This window comes from Moschus berezovskii, chromosome 2 (genome assembly GCF_049115385.1).
Source record: "Moschus berezovskii isolate FMDL1 chromosome 2, NW_MosBer_1.0, whole genome shotgun sequence".
Lineage (NCBI taxonomy): Eukaryota > Metazoa > Chordata > Mammalia > Artiodactyla > Moschidae > Moschus > Moschus berezovskii.
Window position 1 is genome coordinate 20,255,601 of NC_142461.1, and position 14,027 is coordinate 20,269,627.

The following is a 14,027-nucleotide window of genomic DNA, read 5'->3' on the forward strand; positions in this document are numbered from 1 at the left end:
TGTGGCTGTGACCGGTGATAGAAGCAAGGTCCAATGCTGTAAAGAGCAATATTGCATAGGAACCTGGAATGTTAGGTCCATGAATCAAGGCAAATTGGAAGTGGTCAAACAGGAGATGGCAAGAGTGAACGTAGACATTCTAGGAATCAGTGAACTAAAATGGACTGGAATGGGTGAATTTAACTCAATTGACCATTATATCTACTACTGTGGGCAGGAATCCCTTAGAAGAAATGGAGTAGCCATCATGGTCAACAAGAGTCCAAAATGCAGTACTTGGATGCAATCTCAAAAATGACAGAATGATCTCTGTTCGTTTCCAAGGTAAACCATTCAATATTACATAATCCAAGGCTATGCCCCAACCAGTAATACTGAAAAAGCCGAAGTGGAACGGTTCTGTGAAGACCTGCTGCTGCTGCTAAGTCACTTCAGTCGTGTCTGACTCTGTGCAACCCCATAGACGGCAGCCGACCAGGCTCCGCCGTCCCTGGGATTCTCCAGGCAAGAACACTGGAGTGGGTTGCCATTTCCTTCTCCAGTGCATGAAAGTGAAAAGTGAAAGTGAAGTCGCTCAGTCATGTCCGACTAGTAGCATCCCCGTGGACTGCAGCCCACCAGGCTCCTCCGTCCATGCGATTTTCCAGGCAAGAGTACTGGAGTGAGAACTAACACCCAAAAAAGATGTCTTTTTCATTATAGGGGACTGGAATGCAAAAGTAGGAAGTCAAGAAACACCTGGAGTAACAGGCAAATTTGGCCTTGGAGCACAGAATGAAGCAGGGCAAAGGCTAATAGAGTTTTGCCAAGAGAACGCACTGGTCATAGCAAACACCCTCTTCCAACAACACAAGAGAAGACTCTACACATGGACATCACCAGATGGTCAACACCAAAATCAGATTGATTATATTCTTTGCAGCCAAAGATGAAGAAGCTGTATACAATCAGCAAAAACAAGACCGGGAGCTGACTGTGGCTCAGATCATGAACTCAATATTGCCAAATTCAGACTTAAATAGAAGAAAGGAGGGAAAACCACTAGACCATTCAGATATGACCTAAATCAAATCCCTTATGATTATACAGTGGAAGTGAGAAAAAGATTTAAGGGACTAGATCTGATAGAGTGCCTGATGACTATGGACGGAGGTTTGTGACATTGTACAGGAGAGAGGGACCAAGACCATCCGCATGGAAAAGAAATGCAAAAAAGCAAAATAGCTGTCTGCGGAGGCCTTACAAATAGCTGTGAAAAGAAGAGAAGCAAAGAGCAAAGGAGAAAAGGAAAGATATAAGCATCTGAATGCATAGTTCCAAAGAATAGCAAGGAGAGATAAGAAAGCCTTCCTCAGCAATCAATGCAAAGAAATAGAGGAAAACAACAGAATAGCAAAAGCTAGGGATCTCTTCAAGAAAATTAGAGATACCAAGGGAATATTTCAGGCAAAGATGGGCTCAATAAAGGACAGAAATGGTATGGACTTAACAGAAGCAGAAGATATTAAGAAGAGGTGGCAAGAATACACAGAAGAACTGTACAGAAAAGATCTTCATGACCAAGATAATCACAATGGTGTGCTCATTGACCTAGAGCCAGACATCTTGGAATGTGAAGTCAAGTGGGCCTTAGAAAGCATCACTACGAACAAAGCTAGTGGAGGTGATGGAATTCCAGCTGAGTTATTTCAAATCCTGAAAGATGATGCTGTGAAAGTGCTGCACTCAATATGCCAGCACATTTGGAAAACTCAGCAGTGGCCACAGGACGGGAAAAGGTCAGTTTTCATTCCAGTCCCAAAGAAAGGCAATGCTAAAGAGTGCTCAAACTAACGCACAATTGCACTCATCTCACACGCTAGTAAAGTCATGCTCAAAATTCTCCAAGCCAGGCTTCAGCAATACATGAACCATGAACTTCCAGATGTTCAAGCTGGTTTTAGAAAAGGCAGAGGAACCAGAGATCAAATTGCCAACATCCGCTGGATCATGGGGAAAAAAAGAGAGTTCCAGAAAAACATCTATTTCTGCTTTCTTGACTATGCCAAAGCCTTTGACTGTGTCGATCACAATAAACTGGAAAATTCTGAAGGACATGGGAATACCAGACCACCTGACTTGCCTCTTGAGAAACCTGTATGCAGGTCAGGAAGCAACAGTTAGAACTGGACATGGAACAACAGACTGGTTCCAAATAGGAAAAGAAGTACGTCAAGGTTGTATATTGTCACCTGGCTTATTCAACTTATATGCAGAGTACATCATGAGGAACGCTGGGCTGGAAGAAGCACAGGCTGGAATCAAGATTGCCAGGAGAAATATCAATAACCTCAGATATGCAGATGACACCACCCTTATTGCAGAAAGTGAAGAGGAACTAAAAAGCCTCTTGATAAAAATGAAAGAGGAGAGTGAAAATGTTGGCTTCAAGCTCAACATTCAGAAAACAAAGATCATGGCATCTGGTCCCATCACTTCATGGGAAATAGATGGAAAAACAGTGGAAACAGTATCAGACTTTATTTTTTTGGGCTCCAAGATCACTGTGGATGCTGATTGCAGCCATGAAATTAAGACGCTTACTCCTTGGAAGGAAAGTTATGACCAACCTAGATAGCATGTTAAAAAGCAGAGACATTACTTTGCCAACCAAGGTCCGTCTAGTCAAGGCTATGGTTTTTCCAGTGGTCATGTATGGATGTGAGAGTTGGACTGTGAAGAAAGCTGATCGTCGAAGAATTGATGCTTTTGAACTATGGTGTTGGAGAAGACTCTTGAGAGTCCCTTGGACTGCAAGGAGATCCAACCAGTCCATTCTAAAGGAGATCAGTCCTAGGTGTTCATTGGAAGGACTGATGCTGAAGCTGAAACTCCAATACTTTGGTCACCTCATGCGACGAGTTGACTCACTGGAAATTACTCTGATGCTGGGAGGGATTGGGGGCAGGAGGAGAAGGGGACGACAGGGAATGAGATGGCTGGTTGGCATCACCGACTCGATGGACATGAGTTTGAGTGAACTCCGGGAGTTGGTGATGGACAGGGAGGCCTGGCGTGCTGTGACTCATGGGGTCGCAAAGTGTCGGACACGACTGAGCGACTGAACTGAACTGACCTGAACGTTAGGCTTAATGCATGGGAACATGTCAAGTCTCAGTGATTCTGTTACACTTATCCTAAAATACAATCACTGCCAGGCACAGGATCTAGTCCTAATAAACTTTAGTTTGCTGGGGTATAAGTAGAATATATTTTTTTTAATGTAGCATGTCTTTGAAAGTGTTGAGAATGTTAGTTACTCAGTCATGTCCAACTCTTTGCCACCCCATGGACTGTAGCCCACCAGGCTCCTCTGACCATGGAATTCTCCAGGCAATAATACTGGAGTAGGTTGCCATTCCCTTCTCTAGGGGATCTTTCCTACCCAGGGATTGAACCCAGGTCTCCTGCATTCCAGGCAGATTCTTCACCATCTGAGCCACCAGTGAAGCCTCTCCTTAGGACACTTAATTTTGAAAAAGTGTCTATCAGCAGATGAGACATTAACAGTTTATTTCCCAGCTTTATCTTCCCCAGAAGTTCCAATTCTCTAATTCAAAATGTCTGCTGCTTTTTTTTTTTTTTTAATAAGTATAACAAGGAAGTGCCCTGACCCAGTTGAAGAATTACCCTAGGCTGGTTCTTTAGTCTCCGGTCCTAGCTAAGAAGACACTGCAGATTGTGAGGCTTCACCTGAAAGGGTCATTGATGCTGTTTTATTTGTTGATGAGGCAATAAGGACAGAAGGACAAGTTTATTCTGCTACACTGTAAAATCACTTAGGGGCAGCTCTGTTTCAGAGTTTCCCAGACGGGAACATGACTCTGTTAAGACAAAGCAGACCACAGACAAAGGGCCAGAATCGGCCAGCGAACCCCAAGCCTCTACTTCTGCAACCATTATGGACCAGTGAAAAAGTGTTAGTCACTCAGTCGTGTCTGACTCTTTGCAATCCCATGGACTGTAGCCTGCCAGGCTTCTCTGTCCATGGAATTCTCCGGCAAGAGTACTGGAGTGGGTTGCCATGCCCTTCTCCAGGGAATCTTCCTGACCCAGGTCTCCCGCATTGCAGGCAGATTCTTTACTGTATGAGCCACCAGGGAGCTACTGTGGACTAGCTGGACCACAAAGGTGCAGCCCAGTCACACTAGCCTTTCAAATCACTGAACTTCCCCCTTGTCACTAACACGGGAACCCATTGAGGTTGCTGGAGGAAGCAGGGGGGCACAGAAGAGAGGCTACTGTGGCTGACCTACACCTGTACCCACCATGCCCCAAAGATCAACAACTTCTCCAGTGCTTTCTATGAATAAACAGTGAGGTCCCCTGCATTTCTGACTAAATCCACAAGACAACTCATATTAAGCTGAGACCAAGAATTGAGTAAACAGAGATAAATCAACAGAATTGAAGAGAAACAGGGTTGGAAGCCCATCCAATTTGTCCAGGAAGGAGACAAAATGCATTGCTTGTTCCCACATCGTAATTCTGCAGGGTGATTTAGTCTTTGCTGTCTTCCTGTGTGTGTTCATCCAGACTTGCATGGGCTAAGATTTTTTGCCATAATGATGAATCAATGCAAAGATAAGGTTGCTGAATTCTTCTAACACTGTAGCTGCTTTGTCAGGTGTTGTTAATCTTCAGGCAAGACAGGGATAGTATTTTTTTTAATAGCCTGAAAAGCCCACAGGTCTGTTGAACAATTTTTAACTAGTTTACAGGCATACCTCAGAGACATTGCTTGATTACAGACACAATAAAGCAAACAAGGCAATAAAGTGAGTCACATGAATTTTTTTTATTAAGCGCATAAAACAGTTATGTTTATACCGTACTAATCTCTCGTGGCTCAGACAGTAGAGAATCTGCCTGCAGTTCAGGAGACCTGGGTTCGATCCCTGAGTCAGGAAGATCCCCTAGTGAAGGGAATGGTTACCCACTCCAGTATTCTTGCTGGAGAAGTCCATGGACAGAAGAACCTGGTGGGCTACAGATCACGGGGTTGCAAAGAGTTGGACATGACTGAGCAAGTAATGGTCTCAGCTGAGTATGACTTTCACTCAAAGACTATTAAATATGCAATAGCATTATGCCAAAAAAAAAGTATATACCTTAATTGAAAAATATTTTATTGCTAAAAAAATGCCAAAACAATTACAATAGTAACATCAAGAATCACTGATCATAGATTCCATAACAAACATAATAGCAATGGAAAAGCTTTAAATATTGCAAAAATTACCAAAATATGACAAAAAGATATGAAATGAGCAAATGCTGCTGGAAAAAAATGGCACCAATAGTCTTGCTCAATGCAGGTTACCACAAACCTTTAATTTGTAAAAAGAAAAAAAAAAAAAAGAACAAGCACAGTATCTGCAAAACACAATAAAATGAGGTATGCCTGAACGCTAGTGTACATACAGTTAGTATAGTTCACATTGGACTTCCCTGTTGGCTCAGTGGAAGAGAAACTACCTGCCAGCACAGAAGATGCAGGTTTGATTCCCTGGGTCAGGAAGATCCCCTGGAGAAGGAAATGGCAACCCACTCCAGTATTCTTGCCTCAGAAAGCCCATGGGTAAGAAGAGCCTGGTGGACTGCAGTCCATAGGGTCTTGAAAGAGTCAGACATGGCTTGGCAACTAACCAACAAAGTTCAGATTGCACATTAAGCTGATATATTCTTGTAGTGAAATTCATGTAGATGTATAAAGTGGGTTTTTGAGGGAGTGGAGGAGTTCTCCTTTCCTAGGGTTTCCTTGAAAATCAGTTTTCTATTCTGCTTTCTCGTAATGTGAAGATACCCTATCTAATTAGGGCTTCCCTGCTGGCTCAGACGGTAAAGAATCTGCCTGCAATGCAGGAGATCTGGGTTCAATCCCTGGGTGGGAAGATCCCCTGAAGGAGGGTGTGGGACCCTTCTCCAGTATTCTCGTCTGGCAACTCCCCACCAACAGAGGAACCTGGCAAGCTACAGTCCATGGGGGTCACAAAGAGTAGGACATGACTGAGCAACTAAGCACAGCACCCTATCTGATTAGATACAGAGTTTTATACTGGGCAAGCCACATGGATCAACGCTTTAGTAATACCCAAGTCTGAGAAAGGTCACCCTCCTCACTTCCTGGTGCTTCGTGGTCACAGAATCCATTTTCCACCTCTGCAGCTCACAAACGAGATCTTCCCCGTGTGGACCTACTCTTACCTGGCGCTACTGCTTCCAGTCTTTATCCTCACCGATTATGTCCGCTACAAGCCAGTCATCATCCTCCAGGGGATTAGCTTCATCATTTGCTGGCTGCTGCTCTTGTTTGGCCAGGGAGTCAGGACCATGCAGGTGCTGGAATTCTTCTATGGGATGGTCACTGCCACCGAGGTGGCCTACTATGCCTACATTTACAGCGTGGTCAGCCCGGAGCACTACCAGAAGGTGAGCGGCTACTGCAGGAGTGTCACTCTGGTGGCCTACACGGCGGCCTCCGTGCTGGCCCAGCTCTTGGTATCCCTGGCCGGCCTGTCCTACTTTTACCTCAACGTCATATCCTTGGCCTCTGTCTCCGTGGCCTTCCTCTTCTCACTCTTCCTACCCATGCCTAAGAAGAGCATGTTTTTTCATGCAAAACCCAGCCAAGAAGCCCTTCCAAAGCCACCAGGAATGGACGCTGTCTCAGAGGAACCTCAAAAGGATCACAAACCAGTGGGAAAAGAAGTGTTCACTGATTCAGGGAACCCAGATGATGGCCAGGTGACCAACCCAAAGCCAGGAAATGTAGCTCTGAGAGTTTTTGTGCAGTGGTTACAAGATTTGAAGCAGTGTTACTCCTCAAAACATCTTCTTTACTGGTCCCTATGGTGGGCTTTTTCCACAGCAGGTTATAACCAGGTTTTGAACTATGTTCAAGTTCTGTGGGATTACAAAGCACCATCCCAGAGTTCAATATATAATGGAGCAGTAGAAGCTATTGCAACCTTTGGAGGTAAGTAAACATTGATCTATCTTCCTTTGTTGCCCAGTCCCCGCCCCCCTCAAACTAAATTCATTTCTCCAGTTAATAAATTCTCCACAGTGGTAAATTAAGTCTGTTCAGAAGGCATATTAATCGTTTTCAGGAATAGAAGGCAATGGGGGAAAAAGACACGACATTTCTGTTTAATGTGTTACAGGTAACTCAGGAGTTCAGGATTCAACACCAGGTGATTACATTCTAATCAGTTTCCTAAAATTCCACTTCCTCATCAAGAAAAGTGTTCATAATGCCCTCTTTTCTTTAAGGATTGTTTTTACTATCAAAAAGAAAATGGGCATTGTGTATTAATATATAAACAAGGTGTTCTGTTATCTTAGAAGATGAACTGAAATAGTAAGACTTCCAAATTTTCACTGGAAGGGTTTTTGTTAATAAAGGATTTGATTTAGCTAGTGCCTATCTTTAAGCAATTCCAAGGTCTACACCACACATTTCCAAAATTAACTTTCTTATGAGATTTAAATCAGAAGTGGAAGATATTTGAGAGTCAAGATTCTAATATCAAAGAGAAGTCTGCCTTTGAAGTTCATTCTGCAATAAATATTTATATCCTGGTTAACAGAAACTTAAATTCAGCTAAGACTTTGAAGATATATTCTAGGAAGTAGGAGATTTCCACACCCTCCTTTACAAAAAAATTTCAGAAACCTCATGTGGCATCCATTTTACTATTGTTTTCCTTTTAAAAGACTTACGTTTAAACTCCTGGAAACCAGGACAGTCTTGGAATTGGTTCATTGAAATTATTTATCCCACATTTCAAATTCTGAGAAGAAAAGTACTTTTATTTCTTTTGTAGTAATGGTTCTTGCCTAGATGGAAAGTTAATCAACATGGAAAAGTTAATCAAATCTCAGTAATTCAAAACATAAATACCTCTCACTTCGTTAAAGAGAACTATAATTACTAACCTTAATTTCTGTCAATTATTCAGTCTCTTAAATTCTGTAACTTGTTCACCTCAAATCTGAAGTTCAGTTCAGTTCAGTTCAGTCGCTCAGTCGTGTCCAACTCTTTGCGACCCCATGAATCACAGCACGCCAGGCCTCCCTGTCCATCACCAACTCCCGGAGCTCACTCAAACTCATGTCCATCAAGTCGGTGATGCCATCCATCCATCTCATTCTCTGTCATCCCCGTCTCCTCCCACCCCCAATCCCTCCCAGCATCAGACTCTTTTCTGGTGAGTCAACTCATCGCGTGAGGTGGCCAAAGTATTGGAGTTTCAGCTTTAGCATCAGTCCTTCCAATGAACACTCAGGATAGTAGATTAAGCCAAATCTTGAAGACATTGGGATGGAGATTAGAAGAAAGATGAAGATTAGTACTAATGACTAAAATTTACTGCCCAGGGCAACATATCTGTTACATATTGCTGAGAAAAACAACAAAGAAAGGCAAATATGAACAGGTTAGGTGTACTGCCAGAACAATTGTTTCATCTTTATCTATCCCTGCCCTGAGCTTGTTATATTAAGCAACTGAGTTGATGTATCTTTTTTCCCCACTCTGATAGTTAGGAACTTTTCTGGTCCCTCTGCATAGAACAGTGTTTGGCGTATAGCTGCTGCTAATTTAAAGTGTGACATCTAAATGTTTGAAAGAATAGAAATTAAAGACAGTAGCCAAGGGAAAATATGCTTGAGAAATGGATAAATCCCCATTTAGGCGGGTCATATTATTTTCACAAATTGTGAAAGTAATATAGTCATCTTTCAAAATTGCCTGAAACCTGATTTCTTAAGACAGCGTGTTAATATTTCATTGGGTATGTTGGATCTTCCTTGATGTTTCTTCTGTAGGGGCCCTGGCTGCCTTTGCAGTGGGTTACGTGAAAGTCAACTGGGATCTTCTGGGAGAGTTGGCTCTGGCCATCTTCTCAGTTGTCAATGCAGGCTCTCTATTTCTCATGCATTACACGGCCAACATATGGGCGTGCTACGCTGGCTATCTGATATTCAAGACTGTCTATATGCTCCTTATCACCATAGCAGTGTAAGTATTACTAAGCATTTCTTCCCACTCCTAAAACAATACCATGTTCTCTTTTCTGTATTCCTGTAATTCCATTGAGAACTTTGAAAGGATTTTAATCAATGCAATATTAAATGTTGACTACTTTATATTAACTTAGGCACAGTTAAGCCATCTTTTCATTCGGTTGTTTATCCATTGAATATTGCTAATATTAGTCAGCAAGGAAAATGTTTTGTAAGTTCATAAACCAAAGGCATGTTAGCAGTGTCAGTTATAATTTTTATTTCAAGCAATTTTCTGGTTTGCACAGTATGATGCAATTTGATTTATGATTAAGTTGAGATTTCATTTCTAATTTCACTTGGTTGCTAGAGCAATTCCAGGCATATACTTTTGTATGAAACAAAATATCATCAGCCCATCATAGGAAGTCGGATACTGAAAAAAAGTAAATGCAAAAATCACAGGAAACTATAAATCCCAGCAATTTTTTCAATGATTAAAAGAATTTGGTTCCATATATAAGTGCAGAGAAAGTTGAGTATAGGAAATATGATTTGATTTCACTGAAAGAGGTAAGAAACATTTGAATTTCAAACACATGGAAGAAGTAGTGCCAAAAGCTTTATAAAGTTTTAGGTTTTAATCTGTGAAAAATGCTTGATAAGTAATTGACAAAACACAGAAATATAAAGACTCTGAGAAAAGATCATGAAATCTAGGAAAGAGATGAAATTTGTTGCATGCTCTTTTTTTTTCTTTCACTGAATGGAATCAGGTTAATGTAACAAACTCATGTGTCTTGAGGTTTTTTTAATGTATTTTGTTAAGGTAGAATGACATTATTTCTTTTCATTTTAGGAATATTCAGAACCCAAAGCCTCTTACCTTCATTCCAAGGAAGAACTGCAAATATCATATATTTGCCAGCCTTTCAAAAGTGTTTGTAATAAGGCTTCAAAATCTATATAATTATATATTTAAAAAAAAAGAAGTTAGTTATAGATTCACTCAGTTATACCACCAGTCATGCTTTGGATCTTCGAAAGAACAATTCACCTACCAAACTTTAAAACTGCTGATAGATTCAACAAAAAAAAGAATAACTGTCCAAAAAATTCCTTAGGTTGGATGGTGCTGATTTTCATAAAAATGCACTGTGAAACAGTATCTAAGATCAGATAACTTCCCATATTCTCAAGTTATGAGAACTAGAACATTTAGGTTTAATTTCTGAAAGTATTAAATTGGATAAGAGCAATTCTGCTGTATTTCCTTTCAGTTCAGTTCAGTTCAGTCGCTCAGTCGTTTCCGACTCTTTGCGACCCCATGAATCACAGCACGCCAGGCCTCCCTGTCCATCACCAACTCCCGGAGTTCACTCAAACTCATGTCCATCGAGTCGGTGATGCCATCCAGCCATCTCATTCTCTGTCGTCCCCGTCTCCTCCCACCCCCAATCCCTCCCAGCATCAGACTCTTTTCCAGTGAGTCAACTCGTCGCATGAGGTGGCCAAAGTATTGGAGTTTCAGCTTTAGCATAAGTATTTCCTTTAACTACATTTTAATTCAGCCTTTAAATATATATACATTTTTTCTCTGCTCTGCCTGTTTGTCTATACTGGAGGAGATTTAGACAAAAAGTGCTGTTAGTAAGACACTTTCTCTTCAGTCTTTGTCTTTTAAAGATGAGAATCCCATATATGTTCATGTTTTAAAAGTTACTATGTGTTGAATGACAGGTTTCAGATCGCTGTTAATCTGAGTGTGGAACGCTATGCCCTGGTGTTTGGAATCAACACCTTCATTGCCCTGGTGATTCAGACCATTATAACTGTAATCGTAGTAGATCAGGGAGGACTGGGACTTCCGATCAGCATTCAGGTAGGTTGCAATGCTCACCTATTCGTGCACTGGGGGAACGTAGAATGAAAGGGCTTTGTTCAGCCTTACCACTGCCAGTGTTTAATGTCTTGAATTCCTTGGTTGGCAGATTTTAAAATAAGCCATTCCTTTATTCACCAACTGTAAAATCAAGCAGATTTTGAGCAGTAATCACTATAGGTTAGCATTTGCTTTGGCTCCTAAAGCCCCATCAAGTGACACTCGCCGTCGTGACCCCCTTTTGTCTCCTCTTCCTCCCATGGTCTAGGACCAAGGTTTACTAAGATGCCACTGGGGAGGAGTACATGCTTACCGAGTCTACTTCCCTTTTCCCTTCAGCACTGAGAGACTTAAAATTAGACCAGCATCACGTTTTACATATGGTTCCAAAATAAAGGGGGTTATAATCCGTTCCTGGAGACACTACATATGCACTATTCTCCAAACATGGACACATACATCTTGGGATTTAGTGTTTTTGTTTTTTACCATTAGTGGTATCTGCTAGAATTTAACCCAAACAACCTTGACTCTAGAGCCCACACTCGTAGTTACCGTGTTGCTTATCCTTTCACACTTGGTTCTTCTAAAACGGGAGAAGGAAATTTTATGCAAATCTAAAAGAGCTGTATTAAGATCCTAGGTCTCAGTCACCCCATAATCCAAGTAAATCAGTAGCATCGCTGTGTATTATTAAGAACAGTCATATTTCATGTGTGTCTAATTCAATTTGTTTTTCTCTAGTTTTTAGTTTATGGAAGTTACTTTGCAGCCATTGCTGGCATTTTCCTAATGAGAAGCATATACATTATCTACTCAGCTGCATGCCGAAAGAGAGTGCAGAACTCTGCTATTACAAGTCAGAATCAATATAGGCCACACCCAGAGGAACCAAAGAACGTCTAATGAGCAAAGCTCCAACCTCCGTCAACCGCTGCAACCTCTGAGCAAGGACTCTGCTGGTCACACTCACATATATACTGAGTGTCATATATTAACACCCTTCACAGGTCTAGATTCCAACAAACATTTTCAAAACGGGAAAGTTCAGCTTTGGACTAGATATCTATGTGCCCAACTGACCTGGATGTAGCTGACCAGGGCTATCATCTCAATTCAGCAACCCATGTCAGGGAAGTCCAGTGAATAGCCATGACTGGAAATTTCTGGTTTTGATCACTTACAGGGATACGCACGTGGTGTGGAAACAAACCATGAAAACAGCCGTCATCCTTGAGTTGATGTTCCCCAGCTGTGAACAGAAATACTAACTGAAGTGACCTTGTTCCTTTCTTAGATATTTGTTTTATTTTACCAAAATAGACAACACAATGGACATTTTTTGTCACATGAACCATTGTCCTTCTTCCATTAAATATATTTCTTTAAAGCATACAGTTCCCTGAGAAAATTGTAAGACAGTCCTATTAGTAAGGACTTCTTTTCTCTCCTGAGAACACAGTATTATTCACAAGCTATTATTTGTTAATATCACCACTTAATTTTTTCAAGATGACTTTTCACTTTATGCTCTGCTGAGCTTTGTTGTTGAAACTCTACCTCAGGAGTAGCTTCGGACACTCCTGTGTGGCCACAGAATGACATTCATGCCAATTTCCAGTGGTCCCAGGGGAGGCAATAAATTTTCTCCTGTCATGACTCCTGAAGATGGAAATGGCAACTCACTCCAGTATTCTTGCCTGGAGAATCCCATGGACAGAGGAGACTACAGTCCATGAGGTCCCAAAGATTCGGACACAACTGAGCGACTATCACTTATCACTCACTATCTTGACTCCAGAGAGGTGTTTTAATATCATGTCAGTGTGATGTCTGCCTAAAACAGAAAAACCTAAGTAGACATTTTAGGGATTTCTAGAAGTATTTGTAAATAAGAAAATCTAATTTTTAGATGGGAGAAATTGTGCTGAATAAAATAGATGTGTGCAAAAATAGAGCCTTTCTAATTTTTTGATGAATTGTGCTGAAAAATGTCTGAGTTTGCATGTCCTTTGAAACTTCAACAACAGTCCCATTGAACAATCTGCCACTGGGAATAAAGAATGCTGATTCAATATTTGTCTTTCCAATAGACTTTTCTCCAAATCTCAAAATTCAATCACTGGATGAAAAATTAAAATTCAGTCCAAAAATCAGCGTACTTTAGTGGAGAAAGCTAATACGTAATTATATCAAAAACAAGGAGAGAATGACCACTGTTGTCCTTCTTGGTTATTGTAGTGAAGATATTAGTCAACAGTGAGATAAAGAATGAAAAGTCAAAAATTGGAAAGAAGGGGAGTTCCCTGGGGGTCTGGTGGTTAGGTCTCTGCGCTTTTCACTGCCGAGGGCCCAGGTTTGACCCCTGATCTGGGAACTAAGATCCCACAAGCTGTGCAGCATGCCATAAAACAAACAAAAAAATTAAAGGAGGAAAGACTGTCACAATTCCGGAGGCTCTAGGTATGCATCCAAAAGACTCAAAAACAGGTATGCATCCAAAAGACTCAAAAACAGGTAGTAGTAGAGAAAGGAAGTGTACAGAAATCAAGAGTTTTTGTGATACAACAACCATTTAGAAGATACATGTGAGTAAAAGGCCACATTTATAGTAGAATAAAAATAAGATACCTAAGATTATGTTAGTCTATTTAACAATTCAATAAGTGTGTAAGACATATATGAATATGCCTAAAAATAGTTTTGAAAATTACAAAACAACACTAAACATATGGAGTCACCTACCTTGTTCTTGACTAGTAAGAAAAATACATATAAAGTCTATAAAGGCATTTATACATATGAAAATGCCTATAAAGGCATTAGGCTTTCTAAACAATTTATATGGTAAATCCTATCCCAGAGGAATAATAATACCTTTTTCAACTAGTATGCTGCTGCTGCTAAGTCACTTCAGTCGTGTCTGACTCTGTGTGACCCTGCAGACAGCAGCCCACCAGGCTCCCCCGTCCCTGGAATTCTCCAGGCAAGAACACTGGAGCGGGTTGCCATTTCCTTCTCCAATGTGTGAAAGTGAAAAGTGAACTAGTATAGGTGATTCTAAATTTATTTGGAAATTAACAAAGAAGAACCAATA

The 14,027-nt window shown here is 41.0% G+C and overlaps 1 protein-coding gene across 2 annotated transcripts in view; it reads left to right on the forward strand.

Annotated features, from left to right (window-relative positions):
• Positions 1-12,989, forward strand: part of SLC19A3 (solute carrier family 19 member 3) — a 29,562-nt gene extending 16,573 nt beyond the window's left edge. For both annotated transcript variants that reach the window (XM_055398549.2, XM_055398548.2), the window contains exons 3-6: positions 6,208-7,018; positions 8,872-9,064; positions 10,789-10,930; positions 11,675-12,989. In XM_055398549.2, coding sequence (XP_055254524.2) covers positions 6,208-7,018; positions 8,872-9,064; positions 10,789-10,930; positions 11,675-11,836 — 1,308 coding nt within the window. In that variant the 3' untranslated portion in view covers positions 11,837-12,989. The remainder of the gene's footprint in view (positions 1-6,207; positions 7,019-8,871; positions 9,065-10,788; positions 10,931-11,674) is intronic.
• Positions 12,990-14,027: the final 1,038 nt, after the last annotated feature.